The following is a 24,587-nucleotide window of genomic DNA, read 5'->3' as shown; positions in this document are numbered from 1 at the left end:
CACTGGCAGCCACACCTGACAGCTTATGTTTTAATGATATTTGCACAACTCTTTTACAGCACTGTGATCTGGGCCTCCTAAACAGACCATGACCCTGAGTCCAACATGGTTGGATCAATGCTTACTTCAAAAGCAAGGCAAGGTAGCCAGTTTAATGGACATGCAGTGTCCCCTTGCTGGGCTGCTCTTCTCTGTTGACCACTTCCCTGAAGAAGGATCTCATTACCCCAGGAGCACCCCTGCCTCCCAGCAGCACTGCTGGGGGCTCCAGCTGCCCCAGATTTAATTCCTTCACACAAGGCAGGGAACACACAGCCAGGCCTCTGAGCTTCCTGGTGAGTGGCCATGCATACAGAAGGGTTCTGTGCTTAGTGTAATGCTCTGCTGATGCTGTCCTGAAATTTTTGCCTTATAATTTCAAACAAGAGGTCTGCATTTTCTTTTTACATGAGACCCTAGAAATGATGAGCCACAGTGTCCATGAGTGGCCATGCCTGTTTACCTTGCCATGTGTAGAGACATGGCATGATGGAAAAGCATAATTGATCACCTTGCAAGGACCTGAGAGGACATCTCTCCAGCCTTCTATTCCTCAGCTAGGAAAACTGAGGTCAGAGAGGTGAAGCCTCTGTTCAAGATCAGACCATCAAAGGCAACCCTAGAGGTACACCTCCTCTCTGCTTATGAGGAGGAAGAAGAGGTGGCCATGTATACCATGTATATAATTTTATGGCCAATATACCATTCCAGCTTAGTCAGTGTTCTGTACTTTTCCTGGACTTTTTTCTTTTAACTAAAAGGCAGCTAACTTATGAGTCAGAAACCTGAGTTTCATGCTGTCAGTATTTCAGGTTATTGCATGCTTCCAGGCCCAAACTTGAATTCCACGCTGACTCAGGAAACTACTATATGTTTTTCAAAGAATGCTCCCACAGTAGTTCCTGTCATCCGAGAGCAAGTTATAATTACAAAGAGCAGAGCTGGCTTTACAGAGAGACTGAGCAGGCAACACCAATGTGGTATCATTTAGCAGGCATCCTGGGAAGGTGTTTTTGTTGTACTGGAAAGATGAACTTTGGACTCAAACAGAACAGGATTTAAATTCTTGCTTTGCAATTAACTAGCTCATAGTCTTTGGGAAGGTCATAATCCTCTTTAGTCTTTTTTTTTTTTTAATCTGGGAAAGGGAAATAAAAATGTATACTAATAATATATAGCATAAATAATAGGGACACTGTATCTGTAAATATGTAAAATGGACAGTGAACGTCCCATTCCGAAAATTATCCCCCAGCCTCAACTTCCCTCATGCCTCTCCATTGGTAGTGTCTCAGGATTCTGGTTCAAATCCAGCTCCCAAGTGGAACAGGTTAAGGAGTCAAGTCATTATCTGTCCCCAGCACAGGAATCATTTATCCACAGCCAGCTTAGACCCCAGGGGCCACAGAGCCATCCTCTCCACCTCCCACACAGAGGAGGGTTTAATCAACATTGTTGGCTGGATGAATGGAACATTGTTCAAGAAGGTGGTGAGAAAGAAGGAAAGGTCAGAAGCCAGTGACCACACCTAAGTAAGTGGAGTTCCCCAGGGGGAGGCTGTGCCCAAGGGTGCTTGAAATAGAGAATTTGAGCTCAAACACAGGACGAAATTCCTCCTGTGCTCTACCTGCCCCTACCACTTGACAACTTTACCTGGTTCAAAGTGTAAAAAGATGCAGGGTGAAGAATAATTTTTTAAGCACAAAAAGTAGGTTAATGCTATACTTGGTACTGAACATACTAGGGAAGAGTCATTTTATTTTCGTGCAAATAATGACAATAGAATCAAATACAAACATGACAAATATACTCCCGAGAAAGAAAATGGGACTCCCAATACCAAAACGCAGGGAAATTGGACTCTACAGATATGTGATTATTTTGTCTTTACAGCCTGTTCAGGGTCAAGGTCCTCTTTGCAGTAGAAGGACTTATTTCATAGTGCGTTCAAAGATCATTACAGTTTCCAAGCCAATCCCTAGTGATTGAGCCTGACATACCCAAAGCTACTTTTTAGGGTGAATGCAGTCAACAACATCTTAAAATGGTTAAAACCTGACTTGGGGATGTAGCTTAGTGGTAAGTCACATGTCTGGCATGTGCAAGGTCCCAGGTCTGATCCACGGGACCAAAAATAAATAAATTTTTAAAAAGAGTTTAAAAAAGCTATTCATATACAATACCTCAAAAGCAAATTGAAAAAAAAAATGCTTTAAAATTGCTAATTCCTACTCTCTGAGTAAGAGATTTCCTTTTAGGATGATGAAAATGTTCTAGAACTAGATATTGGTGGTAGTTGTGCAACTTTGCCAATTTACTAAATGATACTGAATTGTACACATAGAAATGGTTGAATTTTATACTTTGTGTGTTTTATCACCATTAAAACTGATAATGAAACTTCTTAGCTTATTTAATGTAAAATAGTGTATTTGAAGGGCCTGTGATATTTTCCTTTGACCAATTAGATATTGTTTTAAAGTTTATCTTAATATGTATTCTTGATACATATTTCTAGATGCCTTTTAAGAATTGGAAGTTTTACTTTTACCCCGACCCCTACACATAAGATATTCTCAATACCGTTTTTTAACTCAGATCCCAGGAAGAAGAATTTAACTGGGTCAAATATTTTCAATATACAGGGCAAAAGCATCCCTCAAAATCATTCTTTTCCTGAAAATATCTATGCTTTTAGCTGCAGAAATAGATGGCTGGACAAGCAGATGACAATACTATATGGTACCAGGTAGGCACAACCAAGATTCTTTTTACCCATTAATTATGAAGTTAATTTTTTAAAGGATATGTTTGAATTCTTAAACATAGTATTTTCTACAATTTTTCAGAATTTTTTGAAATGGAATTAGATTTTTTTTTTTTTGCCACTGACTTTTATTGGCAGCTGTTTTGGTTTAGGAACATGGGTTTTGCATAGTGATTTTGATGCTGGTAGAGGAGATACTGTGAGTATATCAAAATTCCAACTGTCAGCCAGGCATAATGGTGCACATCTCTAATCACAGCGACTTGGGAGGCCAAGGCAGGAGGATCACAAGTTCAAGATCAGCCTGAGCAACTTAGCAGGGCCCTTAGCAACTTAGCAAGACTGTGTCTCAAAATAAAAAATTAAAAATTAAAAAGGGTTGGGGAAGCAGCTCAGTGGTAAAGTACCCCTGGACTCAATCCCCATTACAGAAAAAAAAAAAAATCAACTGTCCATACCTTGTAGAACAATGAGCCCATCAGAGTCTAACAGAGAGACAAAATTAAACAGCTTGCCCTCGGGAGTCTCTTCCAAACACAACATCTGGTCTGTAGCATAGTTTCCTTTCATTTCATCAGTTTCAGTGTGGCTGTCCCATGCCTAGCTGCCTCCTTCAAGGTAAATGGGACCAGGATTTTTTTTTTTTAAGATAGAGAGTATTAGTGGAATCATTGTAGTCCTGACTGTGCCAGGTCAGCCCGATTTCTGCCTGCTTATAACCCAGCTCAACGGTCCAGACATGCCAACCCTAACACCATATATTTGCAGATCTTGGCAAGAAAGAAAGAAATGGTAGGGTGTGACCTCCTGGAGAAACTTGCAAATTACTTTCTGTGGTTCACAGGCTGTTAGTGAGAGAGGGTGCTGGCAGAGAGATGCTCGCCTGAGGTGGACAGCTGCTCTTCCCAGGCACTCTCAGATGGCCATTCTGACTAGGTGTCGAGATAAACATACTCTACTTCTGAGCATGTTCCAGACCCAGAAAGTCCCTACCTATTCCCTTCGGCCACCTGAGTGCATCATCTTCTCTCTTGACCCCTCCCCCGTCCCCATCTGTCCCTTTTCTTTTTTTCTCCTAAAGACTGAAACTGGCTGGAAGAGCCCATGTTCCCTCTAACAAGAAGTCTGACCTTGGGAATCAATAGCAGGGCAGGGCAGGGGTGGGGATCACCTGTGTCCCCAACAAGACCTCTGTACGGATAGAAGGACTGGATGCCATCTCCTGGGACAGAGAGGAAGGTGACCAGAGAGACCTGTGGTGAAGTTAGTCACCTGCCCTGATGAGGCGCCAAGTTAAAACAAGGCAGTGTGCACGTCCAGAGAGGGCTGGGCGAATGGGCTCTGGAGTCACAACTGACTTGGAACACCAGCTCTGTGGTCTACCAGCTGTAGGACAAGACAAATCACATAACCTCTCTGAGCCAAATGTTCTCATTTATAAAAATGGGGATAACCACAACAGTGTGGATATACTTAATCCTAGTGAAACATAGTTAAGAATTTTATTACCACTAAAAAAATGGGATAATAATAGGACCTATCCCATGGGGAGGTTGTGAGAGCTTAGTGAGATGATGTATGTGACATCTGGCACATAATATACGCTCCATAAATGCTGCGTTCAGCATTTATGGTTGGTTCTCCAAGTCTGTCTACTAGTCTGTGCAAGGCAGTCTTTCAACAATGGCTTATAGGGCTTGTGCTATAATCGTGGCTCTGGGCTGTGGCCAAGGACGGTTGGAGGCACCTCTCTGCCATGGGAAAGCTTATCTTCTACCAAGAGATTCAGACCAGATATGGAAAGGGAAGGAGCAGGATACAATGAAAAGAGATGGGGAATCTTCCATGAAATTAACCTTGGAGCAATTGCCAAATTTCCCTGGAATATGATTTTCTCTGTTGGGACAGGAGGAGGTTCGTGCATAATTTTCCTGAATTCTCTGTCACTTATTAATTTCTATGACCACTTTAATTAAAGGCAAAATTAGGAGTTTGGATTTCAAAGCTAGATGGTCTGAAATGGCATCATGTACTCAGTAGACCTGTGTCGGCATCTGAAGAGTGGGGTGGGGGCACTAACTCAACCTTGGGGGGCTTTCTCAGGTTATCACACTGTAGAAGGGGCTATTGAAACTTTTGTGACAGCTCCACCATGAGCTCACTCTGTAGAAGGAAGCAGCCTGGGTGCTGAATTTGCAAATCTAATTATAACCCCAACAAGGCCACAGGACTGCCAAGTTGGAGGAAGTGGGCCCCAGGAAACCAGGGCTAGAACCGGACCAGACTGTGGAAGGAGGGAGGCGGATGCTGGTCATGGAGGTATCCCACCATGTGCTAATAACCATACAGTCAAAAAGTGGCCTTCTGTTTCAAAGTGATGGGTTGGTAGCTGAAGATTTCGTCTTTCAATAGAAATTAGAACCCCCCTCCCCAATCTCTTTTTGTCTTTGTCTCATTTTGCATAGGCCAGAAGGATTTTGTCAGGTGATAAGATGGCGAGAAGGATCTCTGTCCTGATTGACAGAAGGCAGGGCTTGTGTTCAGTTTGGGTCTTTATCCTGGAATGTGACTTACTAAATATTTGTAGAATAAATAAGACAAATAAGTGTGTCCCAGATGTGCATTTACTAAATGTTTAAGGAATAAATAAGACAAATAAATGTCTTTCATAAAACAACAAATCATGACATTGAGCTTTAAGGGGGAGACTGAAAAAAAAAGTAAGTAGATCAAGGTAAATAATATTTTCACCAAAATAATAATAATAAATTCATGATAAGCTAAATATTGAAATTTAAATGAAGACAGGATCAAAATCACTATTGTTTTTCTTGTCTCAGGTCTGAATACAGCCAGTACAAATTTGTCCCAGCAATATCCTCTTTGAGAGCTCTCAGCCTGGTGGCCACAAACTCCTCCTCCTACCCAGCTGACAAATGGCACTCCTAATGTCATTCCATAGCTTTTGGCACCTCACATCTCACTGTCATGGGCTTGGAGTAGGGCTCAGCAGAGCGGCATCCATATTGATCTCCCAATCACAGGAATCCCCTGGCCCAGGCCAATCCTGATTATGACACACACTGAGGAAAGCTCTCTTGAGGGCTTCCTGCTGTCCACTTCCTTGGCCTTTATACTAACAAGGTTTTGACACCTGTCTCCAACCCCTCAGTCTCATCTTTGACTCTGTCCCTCCCACAACATTCCACATTCCCACTACTCTGTTTCATTCCAGACCCCAAACATCTCAGAAAATGTCATCTCTGAGCCTCTGCACTTCTTGTTCCTGAACACCTGCCTTCCATTTCTCACTATTTTTTGTTCCTGGAGATGGAATCCTTTGGTTTGGAAACAATAGAAATGAGAGGGAACCAAGTTTTGGGAGCACACAGGGCAATGCACCCATCAAGAGGAAGACCAGGCTGCTTCCCAAACAGAGATGTAGACTTTTATTGATTTGCTGGAGTGGGCTAACGTCCGTAATTTTCGACTAGCCAGGGGCACAATTCCAAAAGGTGCTTCTTCTTGCATGAAGCTTGGACCACTGCTGGCCACAGTCAAATTGTCTTAAGAATGGCTAAGTTACTCTTATGATTGGCACCATCATCCTGGGCGAGCATCCTGGCCTTGGGGCTCTATCCAGGCCTTATGACAGGGGTGAAGCACTTTGGGTGCTTGTAGCTGCTGAAAAAGCATAAGTTTGGGGTAAGGAAAAAACACTTTTCAGCTCCAGTGGGCAATCAACACGTCTATAGGTAGAGGAAGTAGAATTTGACCCAAAATTTAGGGCAGCAAAGGGGACAGATATAGTCTGAAAACAAAGATGCTGAGGCTTTTCATCCTGTTCTAGCCACCCATCATACATCTGCAGGCCCAAGTGAAAAGTCAGTGTTCTCAGCAGAAGTTCCCTTCAAGTCCTAGAAAAGTAACCGAGGCAACCCTTATCACTGGATAGCACACCCATCAAAGGTGTTATCTACGGCAAAACTAGCAGGAAGCTACTAATGCATTGTCTACCGTGCAGCCTCCAAAATTAGTGATTTTTAAAGTTGACTAAGAACAAGGGAAGCTGGAGGATTTATTTGCATTTTTCCCCAATGACAATTTAATCTTGCGCAAACATTCCGCTTCTGAGGTTCTATCAAGGTCTCATGATGGGTCTGATGAAAAGGGCACAGGGGCAGAGAAGCAGCACACCAGGCTACGAAGGGTAATGGCTTACTTCACCCAGGGCTTTACTTCATTGTCCCAGCCTTTTGTCCCCCTGGGGTGGCCCCGACTATCTCACTCCCCCCTGAGAGAATTTTATCCCCCTTCTCTTAGGAAAACAAGGACCAAAGTTTTCTTCTGTGACTTCTTCAGGGTGACATTCTTACATGGACCCTGCCTACCTTTGAAGGTTATAGAAATCTTCCGCTCCCTGATCTGAAGGGGTCAGTGGCGTGCGTTCCTGACTTGGAATGGGCTGAAGCCACCAGGCAACCATTAATTTTGTTTGAAACTGTTGAAACCTACAAGAGACAAACTTGGGCAAGTTACATAGGCAAGGGCCCAAAAGAAGAGAGAATATTGTGAGAACTGCAATTGAAAGCAGAAGGCCACTTAAGGGTCTTAACCACGAGCCAGCTGTATGACCTCCCAAATTAGGGATTTCTAAGTTGGCTAAAGAACAAAAGAAGCCACAGAGTTTGTTTCGGTTTTTCCCCAGTAACAATTTCATCTTGTGCAGACATTCTACTTTTATCAGGGTCTCATGACTGGTCTGTTGAAAAGAGCAGAAGAGTAGAAAAGCAACCCAAGGGTTTATTGCATTGTCCTACCATAATGGCCCCTGAGTGTCTAGAAGGCAATAAACCAGACCTGATTCTTTTAGCAACGGTTCTCAGTTTTTGGTGTGCGCAAGGGTTGCCAGTCCTGGGGAATTTGTTGAAATACAGATTGGTGGGACCCACTTGATTTTCCCATTGGTATAGTTCAGGGCCAAGTAATTCAAACTTTTTAGACCAGATAGATACAGGCGATCTTTAGACTGTATCTCAGCAAACACTATTTCAGAGGGGACCTAGGGAGAGAGAGAATGCGTTTGATGGCACTGGGGGACCTGGGATCTCTCCTTCCCTGTTTCTCCTTCCTGATCCAAGGCTCCCAGAAGCCATCAATCTGCACTGGTTCTCACACTGCACTGGCTTCTCTAGGACTCCTCAGCTCTGCTTTGGTCTTCTCTCTCCTCTCTTAATTTGGGGGGTCCTGATATTTCAGCACTTCCTGTCACAACCTGGAGCAGAGTGGCCCTTTGGTTGGCAGAGGCAGGAAAGATGGGTTTGAATGTTCTAAATACATGAAGTGGGTTAGGATAGGCAAGGATGCTTTGGATATGACTTCAAAAGCACAGAAATCAAAGACAAAAATAGATAAATGGAGTTACTTCAACCTAAAAATCTTCTGCACAGCCAAGGAAACAACCCATGGGGTAGAGAGACACTCAACGGAATGGGAGAAGATATTTGCAAGCTATACACCTGGCAAAGGGTTAATAGAACATTCAAATAATTCAATAGCAAAAAGCCAACAATCTAATTAAAAAAAATGGGCAGTAGAGCTAAATAGACTTTTCTCAAAAGAAGACAGGGAAATGAAAATCAAATCCACAATGAGATATCATCTCACTGCAGTTAGAATAGCTCCTATCAAAAAGACAAAGATAACAAGTGCTGGCAAGGATGCACAGAGGAGGGAACACTAATGCACCGTTGCTGGGCATGGAAATTAGGACAGGTGTTATGGAATACAATATAGCTGTCCCTCAAAAAATTAAAAGTAGAACTGTACTATGTTCTAGCACTCCCACTCCAGTACATATATCCAAAGGGAATGAAGCCAATATGTCAAAGAAACTTCTGCACTCCCACATTCATTGCAGCTCTATAAGAGCCAAGAAATGGAAATAACCTAAGTGTCCATCAACTGCTGAATGGATAAAGAAAACATGGTACATATATACACAATGGAATATTATTCAGCCATAAAAAGAGATGAAATCCTATCATTTACAACAACATGGGTGGAACTGGAGATGATTACGATAAGTGAAATAAGCCTGTAACTGAAAGCTCAGTCCTTGTCCCCAATGCCAATAAATGCCAATTTAATAATGAAGACATGGTTTCTGAGAAAAGGGGGAAAGAAGGTTTATTGCTTTGCTAGCAAAGGAGAAACACAGGGGACTCCTGTCCCAAAGGCTGTGACTCTCCCCATCAGGAAGGACAGGAGGGTTTTAAAGGAACTTTTCAAGGGATACATTTCAGGGTGCCCTGATGGCTTGTTAGGATTCACTTGTTAATTTGGGAGATATTAACTTCCCAGATCTCAGCAGGCATCTCCTTCCTCTAATGGTGTTTTCAAAGGCAGAACAACTAAGGGAAAAAAAGAGAACACTGTCTCCCTAATCTTGTTAGAGACGGGGAGAGGGGAGAAGGGAGGGGAAAAAAGACATTAAAAAAAATAAGCCTTACACTGGCACAGTTGCACACGCCTGTATCCCAGCGGCTCGGGAGGCAGAGGCAGGAGAATCAGGAGTTCAAAGCCATCTTCATCAATTTAACGAGTTGCTAAGCAACTCAGTGAGACCCTGTCTCTTAAAAAATACAAAATAGGGCTAGGGATGTGGCTCGGTGGTTGAGTGAGCCTGAGTTCAATCCCTGGTACCCAAAAACAAAAATTAAAAAAAAATAAATAAGCTTTAAAACAAACAAGGGCTATATTCAGAAGGTGAAGGGACCACTGTTACAAACTAGGCACAGATAGACAAATACTGTATGATCAACCTCACTTATTGTGCAATCTACAAAAGTCGATCTCATAGAAGTTGAGAATATCTGGTGGTTGCCAGAGGCTGGGGAGGGCAGGGGAAAGAGGGGGGTGGGGAAAGGCTGATCAAGGGGTACTAAGTTATGGTTTGGTCAGTATTCTATTGCACAGCAAGGTGCCTATGAATAACAACTTACTGTGTGCTCCGAAACACCTATATATAATATTATATATATAAGATATAATTTTGAATTATATATATAAGATATAATTTTGAATATTTTTACTACAAAGAAATGATAAGTATTTAAGGATTAGGTAATATAACCATGATCTGAATACTGTGCAATGTCATAATGTATTGAAACATCACATGGTACCCAATAAATATGTTCAATTTTTGTGTGTTAATTAAAAATAACTATATATATTTATTTTATATAAATGCATACGTATATAAAATGAATGAATACTCATGTATTTATTAATTTTAACTAACTTGAAATTGAACAAATTGATGGTGTTCGTATATATGAAGTAGGAAATGCACATTACAAAATGTCAAAGATGAACTTACTTTTGCGAACTTTGTCCATCTTTATACACAGGTAGTACAAACTTGGAAGGCTTTTTAATTGAGTGATAGTGGTGGAAGTTGAATTAAGAGGGATTTTTTTTAAAGCAGTCATGGGATTCATTTGGAAAAATAAGAGGCCCAGAATAGCCAAAGCAATCCTTAGCAAGAAAAACAAAGCAGGAGGCATTACAATACCAGACCTTAAATTATACTACAGAGCTATAGTAACAAAAAAGTGCATGATATTAAAACCAAAACAGGCAAGAAGACAAATAGAACAGAAGACTCAGACAGTAACCTACATAAATCCAGTTATCTCATACTAGACAAAGTTGCCAAAAACATACATTTGAGAAAAGGCAGCTTCTTCAGCAAATGGTGCTGGGAAAACTGGGAATACATGTAGTAGACTGAAATTTAACCCCTATCTCTCACCCTGCACAAAACTCAACTCAAAGTGGATCAAAGACCCAGGAATTAAACTAGAAACTCTGCATCTACTAGAAGGAAATGTAGACCCAACACTCCAACATGTAGGCTTCCTTAACAAGACTTCTAAAGTGCAAGAAATAAAATCAAGAATCAATAAATGGGATGGAATCAAACTAAAAAGTTTCTTCACAGCAAAGGAAACAATCAAGAGCATGAAGAGGGAGTCTATAGAATAAGAGAAAATCTTTGTCACCTGTACCTCAAAAAACTTAACACCCCAAAGACAAGTAACCCAATCAATAAAGGGGCAAAGGAACTGAACAGGCACTTCACAGAAGAAGAAATACCAAGGATCAACAAATACATTGAAAAAATGTTCAATGTCTCTAGCAATCAGAGAAAGGCAAATTAAAACTACACTGAGATTTCATCTCACTCCAGGCAAAATGACAATTATCAAGAATACATGAAACAATAAATGTTGGTATGGATGTGGGGAAAAGGGTACGCTCATACATTGCTGGTGGGACAGCAAATTAGTGCAACCACTATTTAATCTTGCACAAACATTCTGCTTCTGTGGTTCTATCAAGGTCTCATGATGGGTCTGATGAAAAGATCACAGGGGCAGAGAAGCAGCACACCAGGCTACGAAGGGTAATGGCTTACTTCACCTAGTACGGAGATTCCTCAAAAAACTAGGAATGGACCTGTCATTTGATCCACTTACACCACTCCTTGGTATATATCCAAAGGAGTTTAAATCAGCATACTCCAGTGACACAGCCACATCAGTGTTTATAGCAGCACAATTCACAATAGCTAAGCTATGGAGCCCTTCAACAGGTGAATGGATAAAGAAATCGTGGTACATATACACAATGAGATATTATTTTCAGCCATAAAGAAGAATGACTTTATGACATTTGCCAGTAAATGGATGGATCTGTAGTCGATCATGCTAAGTGAAACAAGCAATCCCCAAACACCAAAGGTTGAATGTTTTCTCTGATATGTGGAAGCTAACACAATAAGCGGGAGGAAGAGAATAGAAGTTCAGGGGATTAGACAAAGGGGAATGAAGGGAAGGGAGTGGGGAGAGGAAAAGGAAAGACTGTGGAGTGATCTGACAACCTTCCTAGGTACATGTGTGAATGCACCACAGTTAATCTCACCATTGTGTATGTCGCTAGCACTCCCACTATGGTATATATATCCAAAGGGAATGAAGTCAACATGTCAAAGAGACATCCGCACTCCCACATTCATTGCAGCTTTATAAGAGCCAAGAAACGGAAATAACATAAGTGTCCATCAACTGCTGAATGGATAAAGAAAACATGGTACATATATACACAATGGAATATTATTCAGCCATAAAAAGAAAGTTAAACTACATAAAACTAGAGTTCTAATTAGAATAAGACATATTCCGTCCTTGTATAATCCTGTCACAATGGACACTACTGTTATGTATAACTGAAAAGAACCAACAAAAAAGAACTCCCCCCAAAGAGTGGTTTTATAATATTATTTCCAAATTTTGATACAATGAATACATATTACATGTTTCTATTATTACAGTCTCATACAAAATTAGTTTCTCCTAAAAATCCCCTAGTCTCTACCTATTCACCCCTTCTTTCCTACCCTCAAACTTGTAGAAAGCCTTGATCTTTTTATTGTCTCCAGAGTTTTCCTTTTCCAGAATGTCATTTACATAGCTGGAATTACACAATATGTAGCCTTTTCAGATTGGTTTATTTCACTTAGACTATAGTCCATTTTTAACAAGAAGTAGTTATAAAATTGAAGGCTGTATAATTTATGTGATCGATAATAAGGGAAGGAGGAAGGAGAAAAGAAAATGAGACGGGAAAAGAGAAAGATCATGTTGTTGTTCTGTTTTGTTTTTCCATTTAATTTTATAGTCCCCAACATCACTACATTCTAGAGCTCTGTGTTAGCAATGGCAAAATCGTCCCACCCTGTGTGGGGCTCACGCAATGTGAGAGGCGTTTTTGCCTGTAATCCCTTCATCTCCATCAGCAGCTTTTGCAAACTACTGCTGAAGAGAGCAGGCAGAGCAGCCCTGGCTTTCCCAGTAGTAGGGTGGGGTGGAGGATGCCAGCAATGTGACTAAAAATGAACCGACCTTCAGACATAGCGTGGTCTAAATCCATGCAGAGGAAAGTCAAGAGTCCCATCAAGATGCAAGTCTAGTAAAGCACACTCCCACATTTTGTTATCAGACTGACAACTCAGCTGATTTGTTTAAAACTTTGCACATGGGTCAGTAAGGGCTTTAGTTTTCTTATGCAGTTATTTTGCTTTACTTTGGCAATTAAAAGGTTACAGTGGAAAAAGGTCTGATCTATCACAGTACAGTGGTGATTCAAGGATGGTCTTCTGACCAGAGGTGTCCCAACCCCTGGGAACTTGTTGGCAATGCAAATCAGGAGCACCACAGATACACCCACATCAGAAACGTGGGGGGCAGGGCCTGGCCTGATACCATTCATTAACCCTGTAGGGGATTCTGGTGCAGTTTAAAGTGAGAACCACTGGTCGGTCTATCCGATTCTGGAGTTTATTTGATGAAAAAAAAAAAAAAAAAACCCTGATAAAATGAAATGAAATGAGGCTGGAAATAAAGTTTTCAAATTGTTCACTTAACTAAATACAATATAATTCCTGCTATTAACATTTTTGTTTAATTTTGTTTCTTACAGGCAACTTCAAAAGATGGTCCATGATATTAAGAACAATGAAGGAGGAATAATGAACAAAATAAAAAAGTAAGTGAGACGCTATTTAAATATTTATGTATTTTGGGCTGGGGTTGTGGCTCAGGGGTAGAGCGCCTGCCTCGCACGTGTGAGACCCTGGGTTCGATCCTCAGCACCACATAAAAATAAATAATCAAAATAAAGATATTGTGCCCATGTATAACTAAAAAAAAAAATAAAAAAAAATAAAATAAATAAAATAAATATTTATGTATTTAAATAAGTCAACCCTTGCTAAGTGAGAGAAGCAAATACAATAAGTCAATCTGTACAGGGAGGTGCAACCTGTTTAGCATGTCGCCCACCCTTTCTTGCTGGTGGCTGGAAGCATGGGTTAGGTCTGTGTTCTGGAAACAAGGCCATGAGTGGGCTGGTATTCAGGGGAAACTAGGGATTTCCTTCTCACCAAAGAAGAGGTGAGCTGTGCTCATTCAGGGTGCCTAGCACATGCCAAAGCAAGACACCTGGAGAAATCCAAATAAGAAGTCACAAAACTCAGCCCTCACTTTTTTGAGATGCCATAACTGTCACCTACATTTTGATTTCCACTTTTTAAATAATTTTAATTATCAGTGTTTTCAACAAGCACATGGGAAAGGAAAGCTAGAATTCCAAATCCTCCTGTACACCAAAACCCCTTAAGCTTCTTACAGAGAAAATAGAAATTCTATGTGCCTGCACTTGCCACTCAAAATCTAAGTCAAAAGGAGAGGCAAATTAGTATTGTGTTCAAGTTTTGTTTTGATGAAAGATATGGCAGGGAGAAAAAAAAAAGAAAGAATTGAGAATTGTTTGAAGTCAAAATTGCCCACTTCTCACAATTTTACCTTAACCTACTCCCCAGAAAGAGATGTCCTGAGTGAGTTCTCTCTGTGTGTGTGTGTGTGTGTGTGTGTGTGTGTGTGTACATATGCATGTGTATATATATGTGTATATATGTATACATATATATACACATATATATTCAGGCACACATATTCATGCACCAACATAGTACCTATGCACATTTCATTTTCATCATGGTATCATGCTACATACACCATTCTACCAACTTGCTCTGTTGGATTTATTTATTTATTTTGGTGCTGGGGATTGAACTCAGGGGCAGTTTACTACTGAGCTACATCCCCAACCCTTTGGATTTTTATTTTGAGACAAGGTCTCGATAAGTTGCTTAGGGTCTTACTAATTTGCTGAGTCTGTCCTCAAAGTCACGATCTTCCTGCCTCAGCCTCCCGAGTTGCTGGGATTACAGGCATGCGCCACGGCACCTGGCTATGGGTTTTATTTAATGCTTTGTCATGGACATCTTTCTTTGTTAGTAGGTAAACCACATTATTTTTCCAAATAGCTGATCAGTAGTCTATCATAAACATAATGAAACAAACTATATATTGGTGGACATTTTTGTAAGGGGGAGGATGTGAGTTTAAACCTTCTTGGAGGGCAGCTTGATCATATCAATCAAAAATTTCTAGTGGTAGAGCATTTGCCTAGCACGTGCTAGGTCCTGGGTTCGATCCTCAGCACCACATAAAAATAAATAAATAAATAAAGGTATTGTGCCCAACTACAACTAAAAAATAAATATTAAAAAAATTCTAGCTGTTTATTTCCATTTAACTGTCACAAATAACACTTTAATAAATATTCTTTGCAGACTTGGAGTATATCAGTAAACTAAAGTCTTGAAATAAAATTTATGAATGGAAGGAGTTGTGCCTTTAAATTTTTTTATTGCTATTACTAAATTTCGTTCCCAAAATTTTGTGCCAATGATAGTGTATAAAAAAGTTCATCTCTCTCTGTCTTCAGAGCAGGGTATCGTCATTCTTTGGGACTTTGCTGAACTTCAAAGTCTGAACATAAAAGTATGAAGTCACTTTTGGTGGTATTTTTAGACTGAAAACTATAAATGAATCTCAATATGTAATCAGTAATCATCATAAAGCAGTTAAAATGGTTTTCTGCTTGTCGGGCAGTGATCATCTTATAGAGGGGAAGAATTTGTCACCTGTTCTGTCCTGTAACTGGGAGAGGTGTGTGATTATTTTCATTTATTTCTTATTTATTTTTTTGGTAACTGGGATTGAATCCAAGGGTGCTTAACTACTGAGCTACATCCCCAACCCTTTCTTATTTAATTTTTAAAAAAAATTTGAGACAAGGTATCACTTGTTAAGTTGCTGAGGCTGGCTTTGAACTCTCAATCCTCCTGCCTCAGCCTCCCTAGCTGCTGGATTACAGGTGTGCACCACCACACATACCTGGCTATTTTCATTTATTTCTGATACATACAGACTGTCATTCTCCATGAGAGAGCCCCACTAATCATTGTTATGATTACTGGTGATTCTAGATTAAGTGTCTCATGGTTACCAGATTTACGATCCTCCGGTTCTCGATAATATGAAGGTTCTGCATAGAATGTTTCTCTGTTCCATGGTCGGTCATGTTCACAGCATGTTCACTGACAATTTCTATTTCAGACTTTCTGCCCATTGTACCCCAGAGCACTTTTACTTGACAAATCATGTTTCTTCTCAGTCTGGCAAACATGGCTGCCGTGATCATTACCCTGGGTGAAGTCAAGGGCCCCTTGATCGAAAGTGACTTAGAATTAAGCTCTCACTTGAAGCCAAGGTGACAGGTGCTCCCTTGAAAGGCGGAAGCACAGTTGAACACACAGCTTCCTTTCTGCAAGACCATGACAGTTTCCACGGGTCTGTGGCCACATGAGCAGAGAAAGACAGTACAGCGTTGGGGTGGTGTGTAGCTGCTGGCTTCTAAGTCAAGTTCAAACCACTCCTTTTATTCCCAACCCGTATTGAGTGGCCAGCAGTCCTTTCTTGAGCTTGGTCTTTATTGAGAAATGATTTAGGGTTGTTAAAATACCCTTTCTTTCCTTTTATGTAATGATGGCAATAGTGGATAATAGCTGGTTTGTGTGTTTTGAATTTTTACTGTTTCATGAACTGACCTGAGCACCAGACCCAGATTTTTTTTTTCCCCGAGACACCTTGGCCAAATTTTCCCTCCAGATCTCATCATAAGTATAATGATAATATTTTCCCAGCATACTCTGTTGCCTTGTAAGGAGAATTGAATGAAATAATAGATATGAGAGACTATAGGGGGGCACTCAAGAATTTCTGTACAAATAATAATGTTTTTCTTGGCAAAATAATGATTCTAGTTTGTAAAGTTTTTTCTTATTTTAATCAAACATGAATTTCTGTGCTATGTTTTTCTAAAAAATAAATTTTATATATAATGGTTACCCTGTACTGCTTATATAAAGGGATATGATATTTTAGTCAGACAAAGCTACCGGGTATAAGCTTTGTGTATGTATTTAAAATTCCATTAAGCAAGCCATTCTTAAATAGAATGGGTAATTATTATAAAAATAATAATCTACTATAAACCTTACATCTTGAGATACTCGGTGCTCACTTATTTGTCATGTTTTTAATTGGCCCAAAAATAATTTCGGCCTAATACAACTAAAGTGCTATTATAGCTGATTTTTGTCCTCTTATTTAAAGCATTTGTAAACTGTTAAAATACAGCTCATCTTCTCTTACCTTCCTAGCAGCCAGCCAACTCTTATCTTTCTTGAACCTCTGACTCAGTGCTTACTGACCTTCTGACCTCTCAAAGTCCCTTGACCACCCAACTCCACCAAGTCATGGCCACATGGTGCACTGGGGAGCTCGGGAGGGGTGGGAAACCTCTGACCAGTGGCTTCGCTATGTTTATAGCACATTAAATCCTTCAATGTGATGGGTCCAAAGAGGACTTTACTCTGTCATTTGTTTGTCCTCTCTATGTATATTGTGTGCATTGGCAAGAGTTGTCCTACCCACTGACCCTTGGTCTAATGGTTTTTATCTATAGGTTGAAAGTCAAAGCACCTCCAAGTGTTCCTCGAAGGGACTATGCTTTAGGTAAGAGTATTTCTAAAATACTGTAACTGATTTTTGACTAATTTAATGTTTATATATTTTTTTTTGTTGGAGAGGGAAATATGTTCTACTCATTTGAAAAAAAAAAAAAGATGCCGATCTTGATTTCAAGAATGACCCAACCCATTAGACATTTGACTGTAGTGCAGATGTAGCATTCCCCTGTCCCTCCCTCCCTCCATTCATCCATCTCTTCAGCTACTTATCATCTATTAGGCATCTTGCATGTCCCAGGCATATACAAGGTCTTAAGTAGAAACAGGGTTAAACAAGTTAGCTACAGTCTCCACACTCACAGAATTTATGTCTAGAAGGGAAGATAGCTGATGTTAGAAGTAATTACAATTCTGTGTGGGATGGAAAGTGTGTAGCAGAGGGACCTAATCTAATCTGTGATAGGTGATGCAGGGAGGGACGTCTTCCTCTGCAAAAAGTTGTTTAAATGCATACTTGAGGGAGGTTGAAAGGTTGAGGGAATAAATTGTTGATTGCCTGTGGTGACTCAGTCTTCTCTGAGTTTAGCCTACAACCCCATTCCAGCTAGCATCAACTTTGGTGGGAGAAGGTTTAGTTTTGTGAACAAAGTAAAATATCCAACACACTTTCCTTTCCTAGAGAGATGGGAAGATAAGTCTAAAATCTTGATCTATAGCATTAAGTTTAAAGATGGATGTTTTCACTGAGGAATGTATAGACATATGTTGCCTAAACATTCCTCAGTGAAAACCACAGAATTTGGGCTGAGATTATGGCTCAGTGGTAGAGTATTTGCTTAGCACATATGAGGCACTAGGTTCAATCCTCAGCACCACATAAAAATAAATAAAGATATTATGTCCATCTACAACTTAAAAAATATTTAAAGAGAGAGAGAGAGAGAGAGAACCACAAGATTACAGACATCCTTCATCATTCTTCCTCTGTGGGACCACAGCTAAAACCAAATCATAACCTTAAGTGATGGTCACTGATCAAGATAGCAATGAATAATACAGTTGATTCTTCTTATCACGTAGAGAAATTCCAATGTACCCAAGTCTAGTCACTAATTCATAGCATTTTCCCTAACTTTAGAGTATTTTTTGACTTTACCAACCAGTCAGTAGGTTGAGAGTTGATTAGGGGATTCCTGTGTAGTTTGGAACTACAGGACAGGATCCTATCCTGTGCTTTACAATTTACCTAATCCACAAGTCAAGAAAGCTTGGTTAAATGAGAACAAATGCATTCTTCTATCCAAGTTCTGAAGAAAGAAAAAAAAAGAATGAAAGAAAGCAAACCAGAACTGTCAAGTATCTAAATAGGTTTGATGGAAAAATTATGAAATTATGGCATCTTGGGATTTAAAAGAAATTCCAGAGTTTATATAAGACTTAAACTCTACTCCACTACCGCGTCCCTTCACAGAGGAAGTCCAGTTTTTGCTCGAACACCTGCAGTGATGGTTTCTCAAACCTGTGTGGTCCAGTGAGGGTGGACAGCCCTGGTTGGACATGGATGGGATTCATTTCCTGTGGCTTCCTGTGTCTATCCTAATGGCCACACAGCACAAATCTTTAACTAATAAAAGAGTAGAAACAGTTGTTCTGTGCAACTCCAAAGCACCAAATTGAGAGTTAGGACATTTGGATAGTTTCTTCCTTCGAATAAACACCTCCAGGTGCTTCTGCTGTTCCCACAAGCTTGGACTCACTCAACAAATATTTTGTAAGTGTGTCCCTTGTAACTCTCACTGTGTTAGATATGGAATAGGGAACAGAATATAGTCTCTGACCTTCAGGTGCATAATGACTAGTGGGAAGTCAAATAATGCACCAGACTGCAAGCAGATAGTGTCATTTCCCAAGCATGGTAACTGCTATGAAGGAAAATGGCAGGTGCAATGATAGGAGTCACTGTCAGGTGGGGACAACTTAAGCAGTCTAGGAAGGTCTCTCTGAGAAGGAGGTATTTAATTCAAGTTCTGGGGGACAAATGTGCAAGAATGTTGTCACTTGATGAACTAAGAGCATCGGAGATGCTGGACACAATTCTAGGAGCTCAGAGTCAATTCTTGGAAACCTAAGTAGAATGATATTCGTGACTTCAGGATGTCCATCTCTCCCAATTGTCCCCTTGTGCTCACCTGTCTGCTTGCCCATCCCTTCATCCTACTGATTCTCTTAAGTATCTTTCTAAAGTCTCTCCCTCTCTATTCCCATAGCCACAGCTCTGTCCCCCCCCCATCATTTCATACTTGTCCTAAGGATTCTCCTTGATTCCTAGTTTCTTAATTCTTAATTCCATGTCTCCTAATTCTCATCCTCCACCAAAGAATTACTCTGAAATAAAATCACCAATAAGAGGCATTGCACATCTCGGAGCCCAGTTGCAAGGTCCCTGATGTCCAGTCACTAACTGGCTCTGGAGTTTGGAACATATCCCTCTCCTGGGCTCATCTTTATTATTTGGGGACTGAACTAGGCAATCTGTTAGGATCTTCCAGTGCCAAACCTCTGCACCTCTATGGAAACAGATCTTTGGGGCCAGCAGCCCTGTGTTGAAGTGAGCCCCTCCTAAAATTCCCTGACTTTAGGAATTTGCATCTTCCAATCTTCTTGATGCTCCAAAGTGTTCTTTCTTGACCTCAGATATCTGCTCTCTCCCCTGAAATACTCCAAATAGTCTTGATATCAGTGCCTTTGGGCACGATGTCTCTTGGAACACAGAAACATGGCCCAACTTAGAAGACGGGTTTTCTTTTCTTTTTTTTTTTTTTTAAAGATAAATCTTTTATTTATTTATTTATTTATTTTTTTAGTTTTTTGGCGGAAACAACATCTTTGGTTGTATGTGGTGCTGAGGATCGAACCCGGGCCGCACGCATTCCAGGCGAGCGCGCTACCGCTTGAGCCACATCCCCAGCCCAGAAGACGGGTTTTCTAACCTCTTTATCTGTAGCCTGGCAACAGCAACAGAATATACAAACTTGTTAGAAATATACTATTGCTTGGCTGGTGCAGTGGTGCGTGCTTGTGATCCCAGCTTACTCAGGAGGCTGAGGCAGGAGGATTGCAAATCTGAGGTCCACCTGGCAACTTAGTGAGACCCTGTCTCAGAATAAAATGGAAAAGGGGCTGAAGATTTAACTCAGTGGTGGAGTACTTGCCTAACATGTGTGAGGCTTTGGGTTCAATCCCCAGTAACACTTAAAAGGAAGAGAGAGAAATCTCAGTTCTGCAGTATGACCACTGCCCAAGAATGGGCATTTTAATAAGAACTCATGTAGATTAAAGTTGAGAGATCTTGCTATAAACTGCTATCTTTGTCCTTATCGATTCTCTCAACCTGAAAGGCAAGTGGGTCCCCCCAAATCCATTGAGTCCAGAATCTCCGAAATTCTTACTATTTGCTTTGCCAATGAAGTCTGGCCCAGTCTCTCTGCTCTTACGCTCAATTCCTGGAAACTGTCTTTTGGCAAAACCACCATCACCACCTGCAGTTAGTGTCCCCCCAGCCCTCTCTCCCTCGCCCCTATTCAAATCTCAGGAGCATTTCCAGCTGCTTCCCCTGAGCCACAACTCCCTGCCAGCTGCATGCCCAGAGCCTCAAAAATAAGCCCTGAAGCTCCTCCTGCACCCAGGGAGTCTTCAAGGACCTCTGTGATCCCAGTGCTGGAATATCTGAGCCCACCAGACCCCCGAACCTGGGAGGCCAGACTACTGCTCTCCAGAGACCTGTGGAGATGTGGTCCCCACCTGTTTCCCCCAGACACTGGAATTGTGTTCAGTTTTCAGTCCTGGAGGGAAATGGCTTGCCTAATCCCTCTAAGCCAGGAGTAGGTTGACATTAGTGATACTGACTTCCCCGGGGCAGCTGGTGGACAGAGCTAGCGTCCAGCTAAAAGTTGTTAAGAGAGTTGTGATAGTTCCTCCTCTACTTAGACTGCAGAACAAAGCTCAAGGTAACTAAATAATGGAGACCTGAGGCTTCAGATTCAGACCCACCAACCCTGACTGCAGCGACCTCATGGTTGGCCCTCCCTGTTGGTCTCAGGGAGCTGGCTTGGCTGTAGGAAGGAAGAAATCCCAAACTTGTGGGTATTTACTCTGCTCTGGGCATTATGCTAAGCTCCTTACCAGTATATCTCATTTAATCTTCCCACAAACACCATTATGCAGAAATTACTGTCTCAGTCTTGCAGATGAGGAAACTGCATCTCAGAGACATTAAATAACCTGCCCAAGGTAACTACAGCCACTAGGGGGGAAACCCAACTCAGTCTCTTTCTACTGCTTCTCCCTTTGAACCAAGCTAAGAGGTTTATACTTTTCTCGAACATGTATTATTGTTCTGGAGGCACCAGGCCCTGACATTAACCACCTCAAGACCTGCTTCCCAGTTCCTGAGCCTTCACAGCTGAACTGTCTCCTACATCTTTGAAATGTGATATCAGGCTTGGGACATAGGGCAGGGGATGCTTCTTCAGAGCTTTTGAGGGTCATTGCAGAAGCCCTCTGGTCACTCCACAAACCCCTGTAGGGCCCAAACTGAACAAAGCCTCTTTTCTTGTACCATTGGCCCCTGATCTCCAGGGGCTATTGTGACATTCCAGGAGGTCCATCTTCTTCTCCTTCTCTTGTTACTGATGCTACATAGGGAGGGCATCAGAGCAATTATAAGAAAAAGACTCCATTAGCACATTCAATTTGAAAAACAGTATGAAAGTTCCTCAAAATAGTAAAAATAGGAACTTGGGGTGTAGCTCAGTGGCAGAGCATTTGCCTAGCATGTGTGAGGCTCTAGACTCTATCACCAGTACAGAAAAAAGGAAGGAAGGAACAAACGGATGAACTACCCTATTATCCTACTACTGTGTGTGTGTGTGAAATGAAATCAATATGCTGAGACATCCACACGCCCATATTTAATTTAGCATTATTCATAAGATCCAAGAAATGGAAACAGCCTGAGTGTCCATTAACTACTAAGTGGATAAATATAGTACCTATACACATGGTGGAATACTCTTCGGCCATAAATAAATAACGAAGTCCTGTCCTCGCAGCAGCCCTGAGGGAAGTGGAGATCACTGTGCTCATTATTAGCCAGGCACAGAAAAATGAGTCCCAGGATCTCATTCAAACATGGAATCTAGAAAAGCTGATTTCACAGCAGTTGACACTAGAACGGTGGTTTCCTAAGGCTGGGGGAGTAGGGAGAAGAGAGGGATGGGGAGGGGTTGACCACCAGGTGTTCATTCACCATTAGACAGAAGCAAGAAGTTCTGGCTGCCACAGAATAGGATGGCTCCAAATAGCAACCGTGTACTGTACATTTCAAAAAGCTAGTAGAAAGGATGTTGATAGTTTTTATTACAAAGAAATGGCAAATGTTTCAGGGGATGCTTTACCCTGATTTAAATATTATACAACATATATATGCATCAAAAAATCAGATTACCCCATCAATATGTATTATTTTTATGTTTTTATGTGTCAGTTAAAAATAAACTTAATTTAAAAATAAAAAAAATAAAAATTCCTCCCACTCAAAAAAAATTAAATTAAATAAGTGTTTATTTGTTCAAAAAGAAAAAAGAAGGAAAGGGAAAAGACTCCCAGGGGGCACTTTTGGGTAAATGCCCACCACAGATGCAGAAGGGACACAGCCATCCTTGTCCACTAGAGAAGTGAGACCTAACACTGCTCCTGCCCTGCCCTGCCCTGCCCTGGCATCCTGCCCAGGCCAGCATTTTCTCAATTTTCTATGTCCTTGTTTATGCTCTAATGTGTGGGTACGGCGAAGCCAACGCAGAAGGCTGCCGTATTCAGGATGAGTCCTGCCCGGGGAACTAAGAGTAGAAGAAGGAAACTTGGACTCAAAGGTGTTTTAAAAACTTAGAAGGTTCTCAAGGATCACCCAATCCACACTTCTCATTTTAGGGATAACTGGAGACCAGAGAGGCAAAGTAACCACCCAGGGTACACAGTGAGGTCCCAGCTGAGCCAGGACTGTAGGCCCCATTACTGTACCCTACTCCCCTGCAGATGGATGATTCCTTGAAAGATGAATAAACATACCGACAGAGGAAGTTCCTAAGTGTTAAGTGTTTAGACTCAAAACACCTCTCCTAGCCAGCCTGGCCCTGGCCTTGTCCTCTGCTTCTATACTAAATCACATCACTCTCTTCCTCAGGGTGGTGCTTGGTGGAACAGGCCTCTACTGTCTCCCCATAGGCTCTGTGGTTTCTTCAGGTTCCTGCATCTATCTATCCCCACACCACTGCCAGATGCATGCCTGCCTCCTTTCCTCCCTCCCTTTGGCTTCCTGAGTGCCACCACCAGCTCTGTAGGAGAAGAAATGTGCAGGGCCCAGTGGTCCAGAGCATGGCCTGCAGAGCAGGACTGAGGACCCAACTGAGGCCAAGACACCTCAGGCATCTGCTCTAGGGTCTCTGGCACTCCTGGGGACTTGGGACCCAGAGGCTGGATTCCCACCTGCACTTTCCCCACTGTGCTCCAGCCTCACCACAGAGCCCTTCACTGTCCTTCCAGCCATCCCTCCCCAGTCTCAGAACTCCAGTCTGGTCAGCCTTCATGTCTTCAAAGCTACCCTCATCAGCTGCTCATCGCAGGGTGCACCGTGGCTGACTGACAGCCCGTCTAGCTCTGTATTACTCAGCATAGCTTCCTATGCCTCCTTGTGGAGGTCCCTTCCTGTCCACTGGCTCAGCCCTCCTCTAGGACTGACACATAGCCCCTGGTAGGGCAGTGGAGAAAGATGCCCCCCTGGAATCCTGCCATCCTTCGAAGTCTCTCTTGGTCCTACATCCAGCATGCAGCCAGGTGCAGCCAACCTTCACCTCATATGCAACGCACCCCTCTCTGAGCTTTCCCAGCACCTGGTAAAGAGTCCAGGTGCCGAATGCTAATCAAGAAATTTTACCCTACTGTGGACTGTGCTCCATCTAATGCGTGATCGTGCTTTCAGTCTTCAGGTCTTTTATTTCCATTATGCAAGCTGCTTTGGTGTGAAGACCTTGGACTTTGGGGTCATTTAGGACGGACTGCAATCCTGGCTTTGCCCTCTGAGCACTGTGTGAACTTGGAACAGCTTTGCAACTTTCCTGAGCCTCTGATCCTTGATGTAGAAAAAGAATCTACCCTTTAAGATTTTCTAAGAATTGCAGAATGCAAATTTTCTTTTTCCAACATTCATTGAACCAT

General features: G+C 41.6%; 2 protein-coding genes across 3 annotated transcripts in view; one reads left to right on the top strand and one right to left on the bottom strand.

Moving 5' to 3' along the window:
• DNTT (DNA nucleotidylexotransferase) overlaps window positions 1-24,587 on the bottom strand; it is a 201,764-nt gene that overhangs the window by 83,156 nt on the left and 94,021 nt on the right. The window lies entirely within an intron of this gene.
• The window catches only part of BLNK (B cell linker), a 77,954-nt gene that overhangs the window by 8,900 nt on the left and 44,467 nt on the right, over window positions 1-24,587 (top strand). For both annotated transcript variants that reach the window (XM_081268314.1, XM_081268313.1), the window contains exons 2-3: window positions 13,355-13,420; window positions 17,312-17,361. In XM_081268314.1, coding sequence (XP_081124440.1) covers window positions 13,355-13,420; window positions 17,312-17,361 — 116 coding nt within the window. The remainder of the gene's footprint in view (window positions 1-13,354; window positions 13,421-17,311; window positions 17,362-24,587) is intronic.

The sequence above is a fragment of the Spermophilus citellus genome, assembly GCF_964194105.1.
Source record: "Spermophilus citellus genome assembly, chromosome: 15".
Classification (NCBI taxonomy): Eukaryota; Metazoa; Chordata; class Mammalia; order Rodentia; family Sciuridae; genus Spermophilus; species Spermophilus citellus.
Note: the sequence above shows the minus strand (reverse complement) of the source record. Positions and strands in the feature narration are given on the sequence as shown.